The 23,055-nt window shown below is 32.8% G+C and overlaps 1 protein-coding gene across 4 annotated transcripts in view; it reads right to left on the minus strand.

Annotated features, from left to right (window-relative positions):
- NBEA (neurobeachin) overlaps nucleotides 1-23,055 on the minus strand; it is a 690,698-nt gene that overhangs the window by 396,368 nt on the left and 271,275 nt on the right. For all 4 annotated transcript variants that reach the window (XM_087436200.1, XM_014791275.2, XM_087436202.1 and 1 more), the window contains 3 exons: nucleotides 22,091-22,245; nucleotides 19,706-19,832; nucleotides 362-489 (listed from right to left, as the gene is read on the minus strand). In XM_087436200.1, coding sequence (XP_087292326.1) covers nucleotides 362-489; nucleotides 19,706-19,832; nucleotides 22,091-22,245 — 410 coding nt within the window. The remainder of the gene's footprint in view (nucleotides 1-361; nucleotides 490-19,705; nucleotides 19,833-22,090; nucleotides 22,246-23,055) is intronic.

Here is a 23,055-nt window from a genome sequence, read left to right on the forward strand (position 1 = left end):
AAAGTCACTTGAAGAAGCATGGCTCTTAGAGTTAGAAGGAAATTTTAGAAATCACTGCTTGGTAAACACTCCATCTTAAGGATACACAGCAGCCTTGACAGACTGGGATTTTAAGAGCCAGAGCCTGTCATTCAACATTTTGTCAAAATTCTTCAATCTGTTATTAGCATTGACTGTACAAACATATTGTTTTTAAAAAATGAATAAGGAGAAAGCCTATATGAATATCTTATTAGAATTTGTGGAAGCAATGTTTTTATATTCTTTGGCAATAAATATTCCTCCAGAAGCACAAATTATGCCACAATTAATAGATACATTATAGGAAACTAAATAATTAGAATAGAGAGAGAAATCATACCTTCTATCAATAGCTCTTGTCCATGACTGCCAAGAAGTGTACGAGATAGGAATGGGGCAAAGTCTACAAAAATTTCACGAAGAAGAGGAGCAACTTTTTCTAAAGCTCTTTCAAGTTTTGCAGTGATGCTGTTGAAATTAAGACATAAAGACTAGTAAATATAACTCAATATAAAAATTCAAATAAACTTTACTTCTAAATTAAAATCTTTAAAAATCATAAAAGTACAATTCTAAACCACTGAGTAATAACAGCTTCATGTAGAAGGAACACCTGTACAGTTTCATATCAGTCATAAGGCTACTCAAAAGACTACAGCTAAATTAGAATGACTACACTGTGAAAAGGAACTGGGATTCCGTAAACTGCAAGGGCCACAGACTCTGTGTGTGTAGCTCTAAGAGCTTCAAGAAAAGAAGTTCTTGTTTGTCTTCTTTGTCCGTCTATCAAAGAAAACTGTTTTGAACATCTACTGCATGAATCACCGTGCCAGTTATAAAAAATTAACTCTCGTTCTCAAGAGTTCCCTGAAAATTCCCTGAAAACCTAAACAAATAAGAAAATAACTGGAATTCACTGTAATAAAGTTGCATTGCTTTGCCAAAGTAGGCATCTTCCATTTCATGAGCCACTTACTTTTCTTCACCAATCCCTGCATTATTCTTTATATTGTTGACTATTAAATTTTAAGTTATATGGCCTTACATAAGCACTGTTTGGCATTCCTGAAAATACCTCAAAAAGTAAATGTAAAAGAAAAAACACCGGTAAAGAAAATATCTGCTCAGACAAATAAATAATTTGGTAATATTTAACTCTCTCTCATAGAAGTAAGTGCTTTGGAATAAGATTGCTTAGACTGGAATGCTGTTCTATCATACACTACCTAGATGACCTTGGGATATTAGATTTCCTAAGCCTGAAAAATTAAGGTGATCACAGTATCTATCCAGTGAGGATTAAATGATCTAAGGCATGTAAAGTGCATAGAAAAGTACCTGGCACACAGTGAAAGATCAATAATGGTAGCTCTTATAACTGCTACTTTGAATAAAACACACCTATATTTACTCTTACAAAACGTGACTCTGATATATTTAAAAAACCAAAATCAATATAATAACGTAACATTAGATGAGCACACATTCTTCTACATGAAGACATGTACAGCAAGGAATTAAACAATGCTTCAAAGTAGCCACAATGCTAAGTAATATTTTTGCTACACATGAGGAAAACATAAATGACAAAAAGTAAATAATCATAGAATAATTTGCATTATGTTACTAATATTTAAAACTAAACTATTGCATCTTTTTTTTTAAGTGATTAAGTAGGGATTAGGGAATAATCTAGGTTGCCTTCTTTCCTAACTTGGAAACATGATCCGAATCCTCTGTGTACACAAAGCCTCACCATTACCACATCTATTTAACTTCGTCTCCTCTGATCTGGGTCAACACCTTTACAGAAAGGAGAACTCAGAGAGGAAACTCAGGTTTAGGACTTCCACAAACACTTAAAAAGAATATTCTGGAGGAACAACTTTAGGCAAGAAAAAGGGACTTCGGTGGGGCTTCGCATTCTTGCTGAAGATGAAGAGTTTTCAGTATTCTCCCCTACTCTGTTATTCCGAAAGCAAGCACCTATTTTAAGAAAAGGATCTCAAACTTCAGTGTAGATCAGAATCATGTGCAAGGCTTGTTTAAACACAGGCTGCTAGAACCCCACCCCCAGACACTCTGATTCAGCACTTCTGGGTGCACTGAGCGAATTTTCACTTCTAATAGATTCTCAGGTGGTCTGATACTGCTGAAGCATACTTTGAGAATAACTGTTTTAATAAGAGTATCTACTACTGGTAATTTGTCATAAAACAGCTAGCAAAGGAAAGGCTACCTCAAGTCACAGAATAATCATAACAATAATAAGTTCTCTCTGACTTTAGTGACTATAGAGAGAACTTCTTTTTTGGATCTACTATTTGATTCATTCCTTCTAACCTCCAGGATCATGTCCTACGACTCTTCCCAGGTAAGTAATCCCCTCTACTAAGGAAAGGGAAGTAAGAACAGTAAGAGCGAACCTAAGATGACGAGAAAAATCCAGACATAATTATTATTGTTTGTTTCTGCACCTGAATCCTCAGTGAAGCATGACTATTTATTTTTATTTAAGATTAATGAGAGTGAAATTATTTTAGAAAAAATCTAGATTTATACTGGTTCACATCAGAACTACACTATTGGATTGTAATATGTATTGTTGATAGTGCCATCGAGTCTATTCTGAGTCCTAGGGACCCTGTGTACAGCAGAGCTGAACGCTGCCTGGTGTTTTTTGCACCATCCTCTCACCTTCTGGTGCTATATCAGACAATCCTCCGCTGCTATTCACAGGGTTTTCATGGCCAATTTTTCTGGAAGTAGGTGGCCAGGTCCTTCCTAGTCCAGAAGCTCCGCTAAAACCTGTCCACTATGAGTGACCCTCCCGGTATCTGAAATACTGGTGGCATCGCTTTCAGCATCACAGCAACACGCAGCCACCACAGTATGACAACTGACAGGCGGGTGGTGTGGTTCCCTGACCAGGAAACAAACTTCGGCCATGCTGGTGAGAGCACCAAATCTTAAGCACTAGACTGTCAGGGCTGCCTTGTAATACATATACTATTATCTAATTAAAGCCAGGACAATTTTTTTCCTTAGTTTAAGACTTTTTTCCGGGCAGGCCCCGTGGCTTAGCAGTTAAGTGCACGCGCTCCGCTATCGGCGGCCCGGGTTCGGATCCCGGGCGCGCAACGACCCACATACAGCAACTAGAGGGATGTGCAACTATGACATGCAACTATCTACTGGGGCTTTGGAGGAAAAAAAAAAAAGGAGGAGGATTGGCAAGTTCAGAGCCGGTCTTCCTCAGCAAAAGGAGGAGGATTAGCATGGATGTTAGCTCAGGGCTGATCTTCCTCACAAAAAAATAAATAAATAAAATGGTTAAAAAAAAAAAGACATTTTTCCATATTTTACAGTTTTCTGTATGATTTAGAGCCTTCAAATTGCAAAAATACTGTTCTTTATGATTTAGTTAAATATCAAATAGAAACTTCATAACTGAAGTTAATCTAAGCAACTAAGCACAGATGTATATGTAAATATTTATTAATTACTTTGCCTTAGGAGTAATGGATAAAAGCAGACATTTTTCAGTGAGTGAATCCATATAATAATTTTGAAACTATTTTCTTATAAAATTTAATACAAATATTAAATGATGCTCTTACATATCATTGTGCAACCATAATTTTAATTTTCTAATAGGGGACAAACGTACCATTTTACTCAGCAAGAGATCAAAAGTTTTAAGTACAGAAAATCATTATCAAATGATAGTGCCAGATTTCTCCAAACAACAACAAAATATTCTAAGCGGAAAAATTTCATCATCGCTTTTTTACAGTGAAGAAATGGACAGTTTTTTGTTATTGTTAATATTACAGATTTCTCACAATGCATTTTAAAGGAAAGTAAACATTGTATAAAGTATGCGATCTTCATCCTTACATAATTTAAATTCTCAAAGGAAATGGTACAAACAGAAATCTCAGCTTAATACCCTCCTCTATCACCTGGCAAATAACCACCAACTACAAAAAAAAAAAAGACATATTGTGCCTATGTTGTTATTTCAATTCTCATCTGAGAGAAATACACAATGTAAAACTCCTTTTTCTCAATTCCAAGGCATATACGAAAAATCTATTTGTTACCATATTAAAAAGAAATTTAAAAAAATTTATTTTAACAAGGGAGAACCCCTTGGCCTTATGTCCTATAAAAATAAATGAAATATTCTCTTCATTTTGAATATAATTTTTATTTTAAAAATTGAAAGAACATATAATTACCAGAAGAAAACAAGGTTCTTTGGCAAATTATTTTGTAAGAAAAATTGGCATATTTTACTTAATTTAGGGAAATACTAAGCAGTAATTTCTCAGTTTTATTTGAAAGTTTATTTTCATTTATTCCAAAACCATTCATTTAGTCTAACACATTTTGTGTACAGAAATAATACAAAGGTGCACCAGATGGGAAATTTGCCCAATACAGTCTCAAGTGAGGTTTATAGTCTTAACACTAGTACTTCTCAATATTTGGGAAAGTTCTTGGGCCCTAAATATAGAATTTGTCAACTCCAGGCCGAAATGCATCCTCTCAAGCTGCTCACTCCTCTCTCTCGACTCTACCCTTTTCCTTCCCTGCAGTTACACTAATGATGCGTATGATGCTATTTTGACTTTGGCTATATCTCTTGATAGTAAGTGCAAATTCTTTTAAGAAAGAGAATTACAGATTTCTATGAAGAAATTACTGTTATAACTTGGGAAATTTACTGACCACTCTAAAAAAATTACCAACTATAGGAAAACAAAGCATTCAAAGGAAATAATAATGTTTTGGATGAAATTCTATAACTTCAATCCCTAGATTAAAACAATATGACTTAAAACACAAGAGTTTATCATTATGGTTTAAATAACACAATTATATATTGGCTTTTACTTGTATTAAGAAAATCTCTTTTACAGAGATTTAGAGATTTTAAGAAATTCATATGAATAAAAATATAATTAATCCATTGGAGAAAAAACATATAAAAACCCACGGCTGCAACTGATTATCAAATCTTACCAAATGTAACTGACCTCAAGACATATCCAAGGCCAAGGTGATTATAAATAGATGAATCAGCAGGTAAGATTTTTGTCTCCTGTTTTCTAAATAAATCTCTTTATAAACATGTTTCACAACAAAATGTTGATTATTTTCAAATGTAACATGTTTAGAATTCTAGATAAACATAATTCTATTTTTATTTAGGACACTGCTTACATTGTGAGTTCTATTTTAACAAACTCCCTTTTGTTTGTGCCACTTCATAAAATTACAATTTTTATTTACTTTTGATTTTAATTTTTTATAATCTCCTAGGTCCTCAGCATAATGTCATAAATATAATAAATACTAAATAATTTAATTTGGTACATTAAAGTTCTTAAAGTGCTTCATTCATTTCTTAAATCACATAAAAAATGGGTATGCATAATAAAATTTAGAATGAAAATAAATAATTACATGTCCCTAAGCAATGTATCTAAAAGATACAGCTCAGATATAAAAGAAATTACTGTATTAATGAATTTCACAGTAGATTTTATTAATCAAATGCTCCAATGTAAATTAAGAAATGTAGGCATAAGTAAATGAACCGATTTGCTTAAGTAAACTTAGATGAAAAGAAAAGATTAGTACAGTATTAATGTTACCAAACCATATATTGTAAAGTCAAATTCTTAATCAGCGTGATATTATAACTAGCAATTGACAAACATTGACTTTAAATATTTTGTCTAGTTTTCACTAAACTTCTAATATGAAATATAATTTAACATACTAGATAGCTGATCAGTAAATGTATCCTAAATCTCAGAATCTGTGACATTGTGACCTACTGATAAACAGTTTTTTTAAACTATAACTTTTTAGGGTCACAGCCACTAAGCAAAACATGAAGCTGAAAAAATTCCTGCTTATGTTATTTCCTCATGATCTTTTAAATTAAAAACTGACAATTCTTCTTCATTCTTCCTTAACAGAATCATATACATTTTCAAGTATATGATGAAATTACAGAAGACTAAGAAACTGAGCCTAAATAAATTCTTTTGCATGGAAGAAGTGTATCTTTCATACGATAAACTAAACTCCAAATACACATTTCTCAAGTTTCAAGAAACGTAATGCTGGGATGTCTTCAGATAATTATAAAAGTTTTTTTGGAGTGCATTTTTGGTAATTGTTAACTGCATGTTTCATATACAAAAAGAAAATGAAAGAAACTGAAATGGAAAAATTCCTCCTTTCTAGTCAACTAGTCAAGTAAAATGACACATAAATTACACTGAAATAGAAATATAAAGTCCAGAATATATGTCATTTAACTGAGACAAAACAATAAACCCAGTGATAAAAACAGTAAGGCTAATTGTGTTTTAAATGGGTGATATAAAAATTGAAATAATAAAACTTTTCCTACTAAATAACAAATTTAATATATTATAAAAGAAATTTTAATGTAATAGGTACTGTGGTGGATCACCAAGATCCCCCTTTAGGATAGAGACCCTCATTTCCTAGAAAGTTCTAAGGAAAAATACTGGGTGATGGCTTACAGTTGAATCCTTCCTCAGAAGGGACCTGTCTTACCCAAAGTTAAGTTTCCCCAGCAGGAACAATCTGCACTCAAACACTAGTCACTGAGGAGGTCAAAGTCCTAGTTCCCTTCACTCAGTTGAGGACTTCTCCCAGGGCCATTCCAGTTTCTGAACATTCCAGTTTTCAGAGCATTTAAAAAATGCTCTATCTTAGAATTTGTTTCCTGTGGTAGCAGTCAGTTAATGAGTGTTTTTAGTACATTACTTGGTTCACATAATATTTTTTGAAAATACAAATTGAAAAACCATCTATTAGGAATCTGAACTTTTAAAAAGAAATAGAGAATTTCTATTTGGGATGTGAAAGCTGGAAAGGGTCACTCCCACACTAAGCACAAGAAAAAGCCAGGTAATTGACAGAATTACAACACTGGTGGGACACATCAGACAGCTGAGGTTGCAAGGCAACCAATTAGCCTTGAAGTCTGAAGAAAGACAGGAACCTCCAACGAGACAGGGGAGGGATGCAGGAACTTGCTTCCTTGGGGTGGAGCACAGGAAGAAACATTAGGTACCATATAAGCTGGCAAGAAGTCAGCTAAAACTTCTAAAATTGCTGAAATCCAAGTGTGAGCTAAAGTGAGAGAATAAAACCTTCAGAGCTACAGACACAAGGAGAGTTTGCAGTAATTTGAAGGCTCTTCTCCACAAACCTCACCATTACTCATGAGAAAGACTTAGGGCAGCATGGAAGACTTTTGAGAAACTTCCTTCACTGCTGCAGGCTAAGGGAGGGAAGCAGTAATTGCTGCAGTCAAGACACAAAGCCCTGCCTGGATCCTTCTTCCCTACATCCTCTATGGAACAAAAGCCTTATGTATCTTAGAAAAGGACAGCAAACTCTGTTACTTTCAGGGTACAGGAAAGGGCCTACTGCAGCTGGCGAAAGGGAACAGAAAAAATTCTCTACTCTGAGGGAGGGGCAGGAAAACATCCTGAGTCCAGATATTTAGCGATTCTCCAACTACTTGAGAATGGGCAGGATCAGTGGAAAAACCCTACTTCCAAGACCCAGGGCAGCACCTGCCTACAACCAAGTCTGAACCAGAACAACAGAAAACAACCCCAAACACTAGGCTTGCAAGCACTCAATAAGAAATAATAGCAGAAGGCGTCATGTTATAGAGAACCTCTTTAAAGTGCAGGATTAAAGGAAAGCCTAAAGATGAGGGTAGAATAAGAACACTGAGTAAAACATTCTGACAAACCAGCCCCTAGATAAATACAAGGTAAAGGCAGAGAAATTTAAAACATGTGATATACTGAAAGTAACTAAAACAACAAGAAAACACAAACCTAGCTTGAGTCCTGGGTAGAATGACTTAACCCCCAACATTAAAGGCCTAGCCTAAGAAGAGGCAGGCCCATTTGTAGCATAAATACTATGAATGTCAGTCACTAACGTCCTATATACAATGTCCAGTTTTCAACCAAAAAGTGTAAGACATACAAAGCAGAAAAATCAACATAGTCAGAATCGCAAACCAACAGAATCAGAATAACAGATAAACCAGATGTTGGAACTACCAAAGAATTTAAAGTAAGTATGATCAATATGTTAAGAGTTAAGTAGTAGCTGAAAATATAGTCAACATGCACAAACAGATGGGGAATTTCCGCACAAAGTAAGAAACTGTAAAAACGAAACAATGCTAGTAATGAAAAATACAGTAAAATAGACAATAATGCCTTCAAAGGGCTTATCAATAGACTCAATAAAACCAAGGAAAGAATCAGTGAATTTGAAGATAGGCCAGTAAAAAAAGACATGTTGAAACAAAAAGAGAAAAAAAGAATATATACATAATGAGAGCGAGTGCAAGCACATTCAAGAGCTATGGACCAGTATCAAATAGCCTTATATAAATGTGATACGAATCCCAGAGGGAGAAATGAAGTATACTGAATGATGGCTGCCCAAAGATGAGCAAACCATAATCAGAGGAACTTGTGAATAGGTTATGTTACGGGGCAAAAGGATTCTGCAAATGAAATTCAGGTTATATACATTAAGATAGGGAGGTTATCTTGGATTATGTAGATCGGCCCAATCTAATCATATGAGCCCAAAAAGCAGAAAACTCTGGGTAGAGTCAGAGAGGTGTGGCAGAAGAAGAAGGCAAAAAAGATATGTCAGAAGGGAAAGTCAGAGAGATCCCAAGTGTGAGAAGAATATGATACACTGTCACTGGTTCTGAACGTAGGGAGCCACATGCAAGGACTGGAAAAAGGACTCTAGGAGCAAGGGCAGCGCTGGACTGACAGCCAGCAAAGAAGAAGCGCCATCAGTTGAGGAGCTGTGTGCAAGCGAATTCTGCCAACAACTCAAATGAACCTGGTTTACTTCCAAAGCCTCCAATAAGGAATGCAGCCCCTGCCAACACTGAGATTTTAGCCCAGTGTTACCTGTATTGGATTTTTAACCTACAGAGCTATGACATAATAAGTAGCTACTATTCTAAGCTGCTAAATTTGCAGCAATTTATTATAGTAGCAATAGGAAACTAATACAAGGAGAGAGAGAAGACAGGGCAGAAGATATATGTGGGGAGATAATGAATAAGAATTTTCTAAAAATGATAAATGTCCTCAAACCATGGATTCAAGAAGCCCAGAAAATAAGCAGAATAAAAATTAATTAATTAATTAATAACCCAGATTTGTCATAATAAACTGTTTGAAACCCAAATACAAAGAAAAAATTTGAAGAAGACTGTCAGGGAATAAAGACACATTACATATACAACAACAAAGGTAAGAATGACATTCTCATTAGAAACTATGCAGGCCAGAAGACAAAGGAATGAAATCCATTTTAAATCCATTTAAAAAAAATGTTAGCCCACAATTCTATTCCTAGCCAAAAAAACTTTCGAAAATGAAGGTAAAATAACTTTTTCAGACAAATAAAAACTGAGAGAATTCATATGGTTGACTTTTACTACAAGAACTTTTAAAGGAAGTTCTCAACTATAAGGAATATGGTACCTGACATAAACTTATATTTATACAAACAAATTAAGAGTGTTGGAAATGATAAATGAAAGTAAATATAAAATTCATTTATCTTTAATTGCGCTAAAGATAAAGGACTGTCCAGAGCAAAAACAGTAGTGATGTACTGTTTCTTAATAAGACATGTATAAGTAAAATGTATGACAATATTAACACAAAGGATGAGAAAGAGTAAATCTTATTAGAATCTTAATATTACACATGAAATAGTACACTACTATTAAAGACATTGTGATAATCTCAAGATTTATATTGTAAACCCTTAGGCAACCCCTAAAATTGTTTAAGAAATAAATAAACAATAAGCCAATCAATATTGGATAGAAAATGAAATAATAAAAAAATACTCCATTAACCCAACAGAAGGCATTGAAAGAGGGGGAAAAAGTAAAAGACAAATGGAAAACAACAGTTTTTAGAAAATAAGTACCAAGTTGATAGATATTAATCTAACCATATCAGTAATTATATTAAATGTAAATTATGTACAAACATCAATTAAAACACAGATTGTCAAACTGATTTAAAAAAAAGCAGGGCCCATTGATACACTGTCTAAGAACCCAGCTTTAAAAATAAAAAGACAAGTTTAAAGGAAAGGAAGGAAAAAGAATTATCATTAAAACCTAATATAAGGAAAGCCAGAGTAAGGAGTTGAAGAGGTTTAAATTGGATGAGATATCAGAATTTATATTATACTTGACTAATTTTTTTATAACTTGAAAATTACAAGAAAATTAAATTTGTCTCTGATGTAATTAAGGAACAGAATGAATGGATCTGACATAATCCAGTTAAAAGCAGTGACTAAAAAAAACTAAGCCATTTCAATGTTTATACTCAATCTAATATAGGATGATAAACAAACTAGCTATATAAAAATGATTCAGATTTTCACCTTTAGTAATGGCTGATCTTCCTGCTGAGAATAACTAAGAAAGCTGGACAAAAACCAAAACAAAAGAAGAACACCTCTTTGAGGGCAATGGAGAGTTAGGACAGTGACCCATTATTTGACCATGATCTTGAGGAAGAAGAAACCCAAAAGAGGTGATTTTGGCATTTGGACCACTTTTCCGATATGGACATGTTTTGGAAGAAGCAGTTCAATGACTGAGCAGTCGAACAAAATTTTTACAAACTTACAGAGAAAAACAAACTTACAGAGAAAAACTGAGGTTCAATGCCCAACAAAAAGGGAGAAGAGCTTAGAAAAACCCTTCTGATTCAAGTTGGGACTCTGTAGAATTACACCCTAGAGTAGTGGTGAACCAGGAAAAGACTAGCCCTTTAACCTTGGCAGCATTATGTTATCTAGGTTTGCCAGTACCTATTAGAAGTAAATTTAATTTTTTTCTAGAAAAAGCACCATTTTGTACCTTTGCATTACCTTTACAATCTTTCATATACTAGGTTCTTCACAATATAATAAAAACAAAGACATTAAAGTAGACAAGAAGAGATTATTGAATACCAAGAGAAACACAAAATCATAGAGATAGGTCCAGGAGAAGCCAAATAATGAAATAAAAACTTTAAAGTATCTATATCTCAAGTATTCATGAAAATTAAAGACAAGACACACAATTGAAAAGAGAATATTAAACTATAAATGTCAAATGGAAATTCTAGTACTTAGAAAAAATTGAAATTAAGAACCCAGAAGATTAGAAACAGCTTAAGAGAGAATTACAAAAGTGGACTAAGGTTAAAAGAAAATGCTCAGAAGAATGGAGAGAGAGAAAGAGAGAACATAGATAGATGAGAAATAAAGAAAATGGCTAATATATGTGTAATTTAAGTCTCAGAAAAAGAACAGAATGAGTCAGAAGCAATATATTTGAAGAGGTAATGGCAAAGAATTTTCCAGCCACTGATGAAAGTAATCAAATTTCATATCTGAGAAGCTCTACAAGTCCCAAGCTGGATAAATATGAAGAACCACAGAACATGAGTGCATCATAGTAAAACCGCTAAACACCAAAGATAGAGAAAATCATAAAAGCAGGCAGCAGGCGTAAGGATGGCGAGGGGGTGAAGGAAGAACACAGAAACAGCAATAAGACCAAGACTGGAAGTTACCTTTTTTAAAAGAAAAAGGCCATAAAGGAAAGAAAGCACAGAAAGAAACAAAAGCCAAAAGACAATTGAATAATATCTTCAAAGCACTAAAAGAAAATAACTGCCAACCTAGAATCTACATTGGCTCAAAAATCCTTCAAAAAACTAGAGGTGAATTTCAACGATTTTTAGTCAAATAAGAACTGAGAATTCATGAGTGGCAGGCCTGCACTAAATGAAACACTAAGGGGTGTTCTTCAAGAAGAAGGAAAATGATACCAGATGGAAGTCAGACATTCAGAAAGGAATGATGAACAACAAAAAATGATAAACCTTTGAGTAAATCTAAACAGATGTTGACCAATAAAATGGTAACTATACTCTATTGTGGGGTTTAAAAATTACATGCACATACACACATATACATGTATACATATATACAAGAATGTTTGCAAAATTTGGGGTAAATGAAGTTAAACTGTAGTAAGATCCATGCATTTCCTGGGAAGAGGACTTAGATAAATCAAAAATTAATGTTGCAATCTGGAGGATGATCACTTAAAACATTGTTTCTCAAAGTATGTTCTCAGGACCAGCAGCATCAAGTTCACTGAGGTAATGGCTAATTTTATGTGTTAACTTGACTGGACCACAGGGTACCCAGACATTTGGTCAAATATTATTCTGCGTGTGCCTGTTAGGATGTTTCTGGATGAGATTAACATTTGAATGGGATGGGTCTCATGCATTCACTTGAATATGTGAATAGAACAAAAAGGCTGAGTAAGAGGAACCTCCTGCCTGACAATTGGAGCTGTGACAGTGGTCTTTTCTTGCCTTTGGACTCAGAATGACACGTGGGCTCTTCCTGGGTCTTGAGGCTGCCAATTTTCAGACTAGAACTTACACCATCCTTTCCTGGTTCTCAGGCCTTTAGACTTGCACTGGAACTACACATCGGTTTTCTCTAGTTTGCCAACAGCAGATCTTGGAACTTCTCAGACTCCGAAGATCCACTGAATCAGAACTCTAGGGGTGAAACTCAGCAATCTGTATTTTAACAAGCCTTCCATGTGACTCTGTTGCACGCTGATGTTCTCAAACATCAATGTACTAAGGAAAAAATAATAATGTATAAGCTTCAACTTAAGAGTTTCTTGTTACTTCTCTCTGGTGAATTTTTGTTTCTTTGGCAATATTAATAAAATTGATTAATCACTGCCAAAACTTGGAAGGAAGGCAGCAGGCAGAAAGAAAGCAGACTCAAATAATGAATATCAGGAATAAAAAGGAAGGACTTCTAACAGATTATATAAATGTTAAAAGAATAATAAGAGAATGTTATAAACTACTTTATGCAAATAGAACCTACCAAAACTGACACAAGATAAAATAGAAAATCTGGGGAGACTGTAACTATCAAATTGAAATTTTAGTTTAAAAACTTCCCAAGAGAAGAGATCCAGGATTGATATCTTTGCTTGTGAAGTCTACTAAATATTCAAGAAAAAACAAAAACAAACAAAAAACACACGCATCTTATATAAACTCTTCAAGAGATAAAACAGATTTTACATCACAAAGAAATTGGATTTCTTCCAGGAATTCAAGGTTTGGTTAGCATTTAAAAAATAAGTAAATATAATAGACCATGTTAGCAGAAAAAACAGAAAAACCACATGGTTATCTCAGTGTAGGCCAAAAAAAAAAAAATCATAAGATAAAATTCAACACACATAATGCTAGCTACTCTTGGTTAACTATAAACACAAGAATCTTCTTATATTGGATAAGAAGGCCATCCTAGACTTGCCTTAGAAGATCTTAAAAACATGCCTCATGAGGAGTCATACCCTTTTGAACAAATTGTGCTAGAGCAACTGGACATTCATATGCAAAAATATGAACCTCAACATAAGCCTCACACCTTATACAAAAATTAACTCAAAATGGATCACCGACTTAAAACTAAAACTATTTATGAAACCACAAAACTTTATGGAAAACATACGAGAAAATTTTCAGGACCTAGGGCTAGGTGAAGAGTTCTTAGACATGACACCATGAAAAGTGAGACTAAAACGAAAATGCTAAGTTTTCCTCCGCCAAAGACCCTATTAAAAGGATGTAACAACAGGCTACAGTCTGGGAGAAGATACCTGCAAACCACATTTCTGAAAAAGGATTTGTACCTAGAATGTATAAAGAACTCTCAAAGCTCAAAAGTAAAAAATCAATCGAATTATAAAATGGGCAAAAGACATGAACAGACATTTCACTAAAGAGAACATACTGATGGTAAATAAGCACATGGAAAGATGTGCAGAATCATCCATTAGGAAAAATCAAATTAAGACCACCAATGAGATATCACATACCTTTCAGAATGGCTTAAAAAAAAAAAAAGACAACACCAAATGCTGGTAAAAATAAGGAGAAACTAGAGTAATCAAATATTGCTGGTGGGAGTTTTTTTTAATAAAACTAATTGGGTATTTCCTACATAAACCCAGTAATCTCACTCTTGGGCACTTATTCCTGAGAAATGAAAACTCATGTTCACATAAATACAGCTTTTTTCGTAATACCCCAAAACCAGAAAAAATCTAAACGTCCTTTCATGGGTGAATGGTTAAACAAACTGTCATAAATCCATACCATGAAATACTACTCAGAAATACAAAACAAATACCATATTAATACACGCAACAACTTGGACGGACCTCGCAGCATTATGGTGAGTGAGGAAAGGTCAATCTCAAATGCACCTCTGAAACACTCATGAGTCAAAGAAGAAATCATAGGGAAACAGAAAAAATATTGAACGAATATTAAAAGAACATAACTAAATTTGTAAAATACAGCTAAAACAGTGCTTAGAGGAAAAGTTATGGCTTTAAATGCTCATATTGGAAAAGAAGACCTAAAATCAAAGATCTAAGCAAGGGGTCAGCAAACATTTTCTGTAAAGGGTAAGATAGTAAATATTTTAAGCTTTTAGGCCATAATATCTCTGTTGCAACTACTTAACTCTGCCACTGTGATGTGAAAGCAGTCATAGGCAATATATAAACAAATGATGTGACTACATTCCAATAAAAGTTTATTTATAAAAACTGGTAATGGCAGATTTGGCCCATGGGCCATAGTTTGTAGACTCCTGATCTAAATTTCCACCCAAAGAATCTAGAAAGAGAAAAGCAAGTAAAGTTGAAATAAATAAAGGAGATAATAATTGCAGAATTCAATCTAATAGAAAACAGAATAAAAACTAATGAATCTAAAGCTAATATCTGGGGAAAAAATACCATAATATTGAAAAATCAATAGCTATTCTAATAATGATAAAATGAGAAAAGACATAAATGAACAAAATCAGGAATGCAAGAGGAAACATCATTAGAGATCCTATAAATATTTTAAAATAATAGAATAAAAAAATTATGAAAAACTGCATGGCAATAAGTGAAACAACTTAGATAAAATGGCTAAATTCCTGCAAATCACAAATGACCAAAATTGATGCAAAATGAAAAGAGAAAACATGAGTAGTCACTTATCCATTAAAGAAATTTAATTTCTAATTTAAGACTTTCCCAGAAAGAAAATTCCCTGCCCGACTGGTGAATTCTCAAAACCTTTAAGGATAAATAACACTAAAGCTACAAATGACATTATTTTATACACATAGAAAATAATAAGAAAACTATAGATGGTATTAGAACTATTAAGTGAATTGAGAAAAGTCCAAACAAACTACCAAAATTAAGTGGATTAAGCAAAGTTGTAGGATATAAAGTCAATATACAAAAACCGTCTTTCTATACACTAATGAACACAATTAAAATCTTTTTTTCAGCTCTATTGATATATAGTTGACACAAGCAATCACTAATTTGCTCTCTGTTAAGATAAATTTGCATTTTATATAATTTTATATAGATGGAAACATATTTATTCTTTTTTGTTTATCTTCTAACTCAAAACTGGAAATTTAAAGTAAAAAATTTAACTTAGAATATCATAAAAGACAAGAAAGAATAATAAAAAAGACATAAATAGGTACAAGACTTTTATAATGAAAACTACAATAAGTTGCTGAGAGAAATTAAAGATCTCAATATTAAAATATAGACAATGTTCATAGATTAGAAAACTCGATATTATTAAGATAGCTTCTCCCTAAATTTAATTAAAGTTCAACTCAATGCTAATTAAAATTTCAGCAGGATTTTTTTCCACAGAAATTGGCAAGCCAATTCTAAAATTTATAGAAAAATGCAAATAACCTAGAAAAGTCAAAGCAATTGTAAAAAAGAACAGAGTTAGAGGACTTATACTACCTGATTTCAAGACTTACTATCAAGTTACAGTAATGAAGACAGTGAGGTATTGACATAAGGATAGCCATATAGATATGGAACAGTATGGAGTCCAGAAAAGATCCACATACGGAGTGTCAACTGATTTTAAACCAATGTGCCCAGGTAATTCAATGGTGCTAAAATGTTGATATACATATGGATAAAAACAAACCCCAACCTTTACCTCACCATACACACAAAAATTAAGTGAATATGGATCAAAGACTTAATCATAAAAGCTAAAACTACAAAACTTTTAGAAGAAAATATAGGAGAATGTCTTCATGACTTTGGCATAGGTAAAGATTTCTTAGGACATAAAGGCGCAAACTACAAAAGAAAAGACTTTTTGAAACAATGGACTCTATCAAAGTTAGAAACTTCCTGTTCTTAACACTTTTAACAAAATGAAAGTACAAGCCACAGAATGGAACAAACAAATTTTGCAATGAATCTATTTGGCAAAAGACATATATTCAGAATATATAAGGAATGCTAACAGTTCAATTTTTTAAAAATAGCAAAAGATTTCAACGGTCCATAAACAAATGGAAAAAAACCCAAAACCTGTCATCATTAATCACTAGGAAAATGGAAAATAAAACCAAATGAGACATGATTACCCAGCAAAGTCTTGAATTAAAAAGATTGACCACACCAAGTGTTAATAACAATGTGGCACAAACAGAAGCTTTACACATTACTGACAGAAATATAAAATGATACAATCACTTTGCAAAACAGCTCAGCAGTTTCTTATAAAGATAAGCATATACATACTATTCAACCAACAATTTTACTCTTAGTTATTTACCCAAGAACATATGTCCACAACAAAACTTGTACTCAAATGTCCATAGAATTTTTATTTATAACAGCCTCAAACTGGAAGAAAAATCCAGAAGTCTATCAATAAATGAATAGATAAATAAATTGTGGGATAGCCATATAATGGAATAATACTCAAGAATAAAAAGGAATGGACTACTCATAGACAAAAAGGATGAATCTCAAAATCTAAAAAGTTAAGTGAAAGAAGGAAGACACAAAAAAGTATATTCTGTATGATTCCATTTACATGAAACCTTAGAAAAGACAAACTAAGTTACAATATTAAAAAGCATGTAAGTGTTTGCCTGAGGCAGGGATGGGGTGAATAATAAATGAGGCACAAGAGAACTATCTGGGGTGATGGACCTATTCTACATCTTGACCGTGGTAGTAGTTATATGGGTATATATACTACTACCCATAGATACTACTATATATGGGTATATAAACTGATCAAAATTCCTTCAAATGTACACACAAAATGAGTATTTTTTATTAAGTTCAAACAACATAAACAAATGTTCTCAATAAAGTTGATTTGAAAACTAACTAGAGGGAAAAAAGATACAAAAAAACATATCAAAATCCTAAGAATAAAACAAATAAGAAATATGTAAGACTTCTACATAGAAAACTAAATATCATTACTGGGAAAAATTTAAGAAAAACTAAAGAAATGGAAGGAATATACAATGTTCATAGTTTGGAAGTCACAATATTGAAAGATCTATAAATTCCATTCCTTGCCAAAACTCCAGCAAGTTGTTTTTAACAAGGATATTGACAAACTGATTCTAAAATTTCAATGGAAACACAAAGCATCAAGAATAGCTCAGACTTTCTTGAAAAAAAGGACAAGGTGGGAAGACCGCACTCAACCAGATACTGATCTTAATTAAACCTAAAGCTAATTATGATAGTGTGGCACAAGGACAGACAAACAGACTAATAAGGCAGAACTGAGTGCCAAACCAGACACTTGATTTGTGGCAAAAGTGGCAGAGCATGGGGGAAAGAAGAGTTTTTCAAATAAATGGTGCTGGATCATCTTGACATCCACTTTACTCCAAAACTCAATTCCAGATGGACTATACAACTAAACATAAAAAGCAAAGACTAAAGCAGCCAGAAGATAAGGTAGGAAAATGCAGACAATAAGGAAAAATGTAGGCAAAGATTGCAACTACAACACAAAAAGCACTAACAAACAAAAACTTGATAAATTGAGTTTCATTAAAATTTACAACTTCTGTTGATTAAACAGATAATGATGAAAAAAGCCACAGAATGGAGATATATATGACATATAATCATCAAAAGGCTCATTTTCAAAATGCATAAAGAACCTTCACAAATTAATAAGTAGAAGACAGACAACTCCATTTTTTAATATGGGCAAGAATTTTCAACAGGCAAATCACAAAAGAGGAAAAACCAAAATACCAATAAAGATATGAGAAGGTGCTCAACCACATTAGTCATCAGGAAAATGCAAAATAAAAATACAATGGAATACCACTCTACTTCCACCAAAACGGCTAACATGTAAGAGTGACAATACTAAGTATTGTTAAAGATATGAAGAAATAGGAACTCTCATAAGTGACTGGTGAGTTAGTAAACTTGCATAATCACTTTAGAAAACCATTTGGCTTTATCAAGTGAAATTGAACACGCACAGACACTATGAAGCAGCAATTCCACTCCAAGTTATTTACCCAACAGACATGCATACAAATGTGTAGTACGCCCAAGAGTAATGTACAAGCAGCATTATTACGTAAAAAGCAGCATTATTTGTAATAGCCCCAAATTGGAAAATTCCAAATGCCCATCATCAGTAAAATAAATTAGTTAATTATAGTGAACACTCACAAAGGAATAAAAATGAAATAAAAATAAACTATTGCTACATGCAACATGGATGAATCTCATAAACATTATGTTGAACAAAAGAAGCCAGAGACAAAAGAATACACACTGTGCAAATACATTTATATGAAATTTTAAAAAATCCAAAACTAATCTAGTATTAAAAATCAGGGCAGTGAATCTGAAGAGGAGCAAGAATAGTGATAGGAAAAAGAGCACAAGGTGGGGGCTCCTCGGGTTCTTGTAACATACTATTTTTTGACTTGGCTGATGGTAACGAGTGTTTTCATTCTTTCACTGAGCTTTTACACTCTTTATTTCTGTGATACTTCAATTAGAAATGTGAATACATACATGTAAGCACGTGTGTGCATGTGGGGTGTGTGTGTGTGCAACGTAACTCCAAGAATGTGGGCCAGGGGCCAGTCTCTTCTAGGAACACTCTTTGATATGCCACTACAAATCATTTTTACCTATTAATTACAACAGAAAAGACAACGTTTGATTATTCAAGTTCCAATTATACACGTTATATATAACTTGGCAGATTTATTTTGAAAGTCTACATTTTAAACTTTTCATCACCACCCCAAAGATACTCAATTTTATCACGTTACCATTTGTGCATATTTTTATTTTATGGGAAATGTAACGTGCTATATGACAATGGATTACAAATTCAGCAGAGTCAATGTTTGAAAATCATTCAAGATTTCTCAATTTAGACTCAAATATAATTGATTTTTATATAATGAATAACTAGCTAGAAATATCAAAATGATGCAATTATAAAAAGTAACCACAAAATACGTAACCAACCATTCTCAAGAATGCTTAACTACACCTCTGTATTTATCGTCTACTGTTTCACTATGTTTGACGGGGGTTAGAGAGTAAAATGAGTAAAAACCAAATAGTTATGTATACCTCATGTTTTCAGCCGAATCTTCTGGCATTGGAGCAACAGTTTGTACAGCTGGAAGGTTTTTGCTGGTAGCACCATTCACAAAACTAGAAGAGGAGGAAGAGGAGGAGGATCCTGAATCCACGGCACCTGTTTCCAAAATAATAATTTTTAGCCTTAAACATAAATTTACTTAAAAAAATAATTTTCATTACATCATTACTATCTGATTTTGAAAAAATTACTCATCTGAATTTCAAAACAGAAACCAACAATCATCTGGCCATTAGTACACTAATAACTCTTTATAATTATAAATAATACTGTTGCATTAAAATCCAGTTGATTTACTTATATTAATCTATCAAAACTACATTATTACAAATGGGGTATAAATAAAAGACATCAACAAATGAAAATAATTTTGGATAAAATGAGGCTGATAAAACAATGCAAATTTAGATGTGAAAATTTTATCTGTTTTTATTCCCATGTTATAATATTTTTAGTTTTCATCACCTAAGATATAATTTACAATGAATTGTCTGAGCATAAATTTGTGGCACTGCAGCATCAAATGCTTATTTTGATAAAATGATTGCCTAAGAAGGGCTATAATGAGTATAACTGATTTTAAAATAATGAGTTCTCCTCAATGATATGAAGACGCCATTTTAGAACAGATTTTTCTATAATATAACGTGAAAGTATATTAAATAGCTGTGGACTTGAGGGACACCTAGTGTTTCTAAATATTATCTTATCTTACACTAATTCCCATAAAACTGAATTGCTTACTGGGATTTCTTTCTACAACACTTATACAGCATCTGTGTGCCAATATCTAAACTAGACAATGGGCCCAGTTTAGATGTTGACCCCCATAAAATGCGTGTGTGTGTATATGTGTGTATATTTCTAAGGAGGATATTTATTACTTACATTTTATTTTTCATTGTAATATTATATACTTTACACTATCACTAGACTTCTTACTATCATCACTTCCTATATCTATTATTAATTCATAAAACAGAAATTTGAAGAATGTATCATAATTTGTTTCATACAAATATTTAAAAAAGGTGATTAAATTTTCATTGACCTATACCTGAAAAATAAGCACTTATTCAATAAAAACCTAATGTAGATTTTTTTTTCTACTACATTGGTATATTTTAAAAACCTTAATACTTTTTTTGGTATATATTTTGGGAAAAGAAAAACATTTTTACTCTTATTTTTAGAAAACAGAATGGGTATAAAGAGTAAGATTGTAAACTGGATAGAAAACCTTTATATAAAGTCTTCAGTAGAGCCAGATATAAATATTTATTTATAATATAGATAAATCAAAGATGTTATGTTCTTTAACACAAGTGTTATTAATGATGCTTATTTGCTAATATAAATATGCTTGATAGAGTATGTTCTACTTCCTACAACCCCATAAATGTGTTGTTCATGATATGTCAGACTCAGGTGGTATGATAAACAAGATAGATACAGAAAGCACAAAGAAGAGCTATGAAATTAATAAAAATGGGAAGAATCTAAGTAACGATAATAGATGGAAAAGTTCAAGGCTATACAGTTTGGAGAAGAGAAGGCTACTATAGTCAGGGAAGAAAACTCAGGGATCATCTTGCGTTGTATAAATACCTAAAATGGAATCACAAAGATTTGGGTAAGGATTTATTTAGCTAATAATCAACAGGAACATTTCTGGAAATTTACAAAAAAAAAAGAAAAGGTTATTTTAGGCAGGCTTTTAGAATTTGTAGTGATTTGGAATTTTCTGTTCCTAGATCATTAGGAAAATGTTGGGCAATGAATTGGATACAATTGTAATCTAAGTATACAAATTAATTCAATGTCAAACAATGGTTCTTATTCACATGCACTTTTTTCTAATCAAGTTGAGGCTCTTGCACATCGTCAAGGTTCTTAGGGGAGCTCTGCCTTCTCTTAGAGGATTTAGCAAAAAATATACATTAGAATTCAACCAGTAAATGTCACGAAATCTATTTTCTGTCACAAACATATTTAGTACACCTTGATATTCTTGATACAATTTACATATCAAACATCAGTATTCAAATTATCTTTTTGTTTTGCTCCCCAAAAACCTTTCGGCAATTTGATTTCACTCTGAGAAATGAACTGTGTTTTGAGAAGACTCAAAACAAAAACCAATCGTGTCCTCTAAAATGAACACTAAAAAATACACCCTAGAACTACAGACAAATTCTGAAACATAGTAACATAAAGGAGAACCTTCTTAAGGATTATGATAATCTTAAAGGATCAGGGTATTTTAATTTTTAAGATCAAATAAGCAGAAAAATGAAGATACAGAAAACAGAAAGAAAAAGATGAGGTATCACAAAAATATATAAGGACAATACCTGTTGTATTAATCATACTTTTTGGTGTAGCTCCAGTAGCAGCAAATATATTAGAGGTACTGCCTGTTGGCAGCCCACTTCCAGCAGCAGTTGCTCCCACAGTGGTTACAGCTAAACTACCTGGAGGTGGCTTCTTAACAGGCACCACGACACTTCTGCAAAGAAAGAAATGACGGAAAATAACAAATACAAGCTTTAAGATGATTCTAATCCTGCTATGGCAGACATATCTAGTCAACATCAAATTTTCTTTTCTTTCTTTTTCCCTTTTTTTTAAAACTCCTGTGCCCAATTGCATCTGTGAAAAGGATATGGACATGAACGATACATTGTAAAGTATGTTGACTACAATAATACATTTATGTAGAATCTGGAGTTCGCAAACCTTGCTTAAGATAGCATGTGGGCTATAATCAGGAATCTGCGGAAACTGGAAAAATACGTGCTCAAGTTAGAATAGTTTGCATATGCACATATGGGTTTTTGCAAAATATACAAAAAATGTCCATCTTATCTATATTATAGTCTCCATACGTAAAATAGTCATAAGAACATTTGAAAGCCAAATTTTCAAGCTTCTTCACAGTAAAGCTGAAAATTAAGCCAAGAAATACTGAATAACATCCCATGACATAATAAGGTTATACTTTATTTATCTGAACAATATTGGTGTTTTTTTTTTCCATAATAGGAATGTTATTACAACGAAAAATAACTGAGATGATACACTAGACATTTGGTTAAATATCTATTTAGCTTTTAAGCCTTTACTTTTTGAATACAGGAGTTGAATATTTTCCCATTTTCTTTAGCATATTTAAATGAATTTCATAAAAAGAAATTCTGAACATGACATTGTGTTAACCTTAAGTAATAAATGGATGTGAATATCAGTCAATGTAAGAGATAAAGAAACTATTTTTCGAACATAATAAATATCTTTATTTCCTTGCAGTGAAACCTCA

This window comes from Ceratotherium simum, chromosome 10, assembly GCF_057802395.1.
Source record: "Ceratotherium simum simum isolate JZ-2026a chromosome 10, ASM5780239v1, whole genome shotgun sequence".
Taxonomy (NCBI): Eukaryota; Metazoa; Chordata; class Mammalia; order Perissodactyla; family Rhinocerotidae; genus Ceratotherium; species Ceratotherium simum.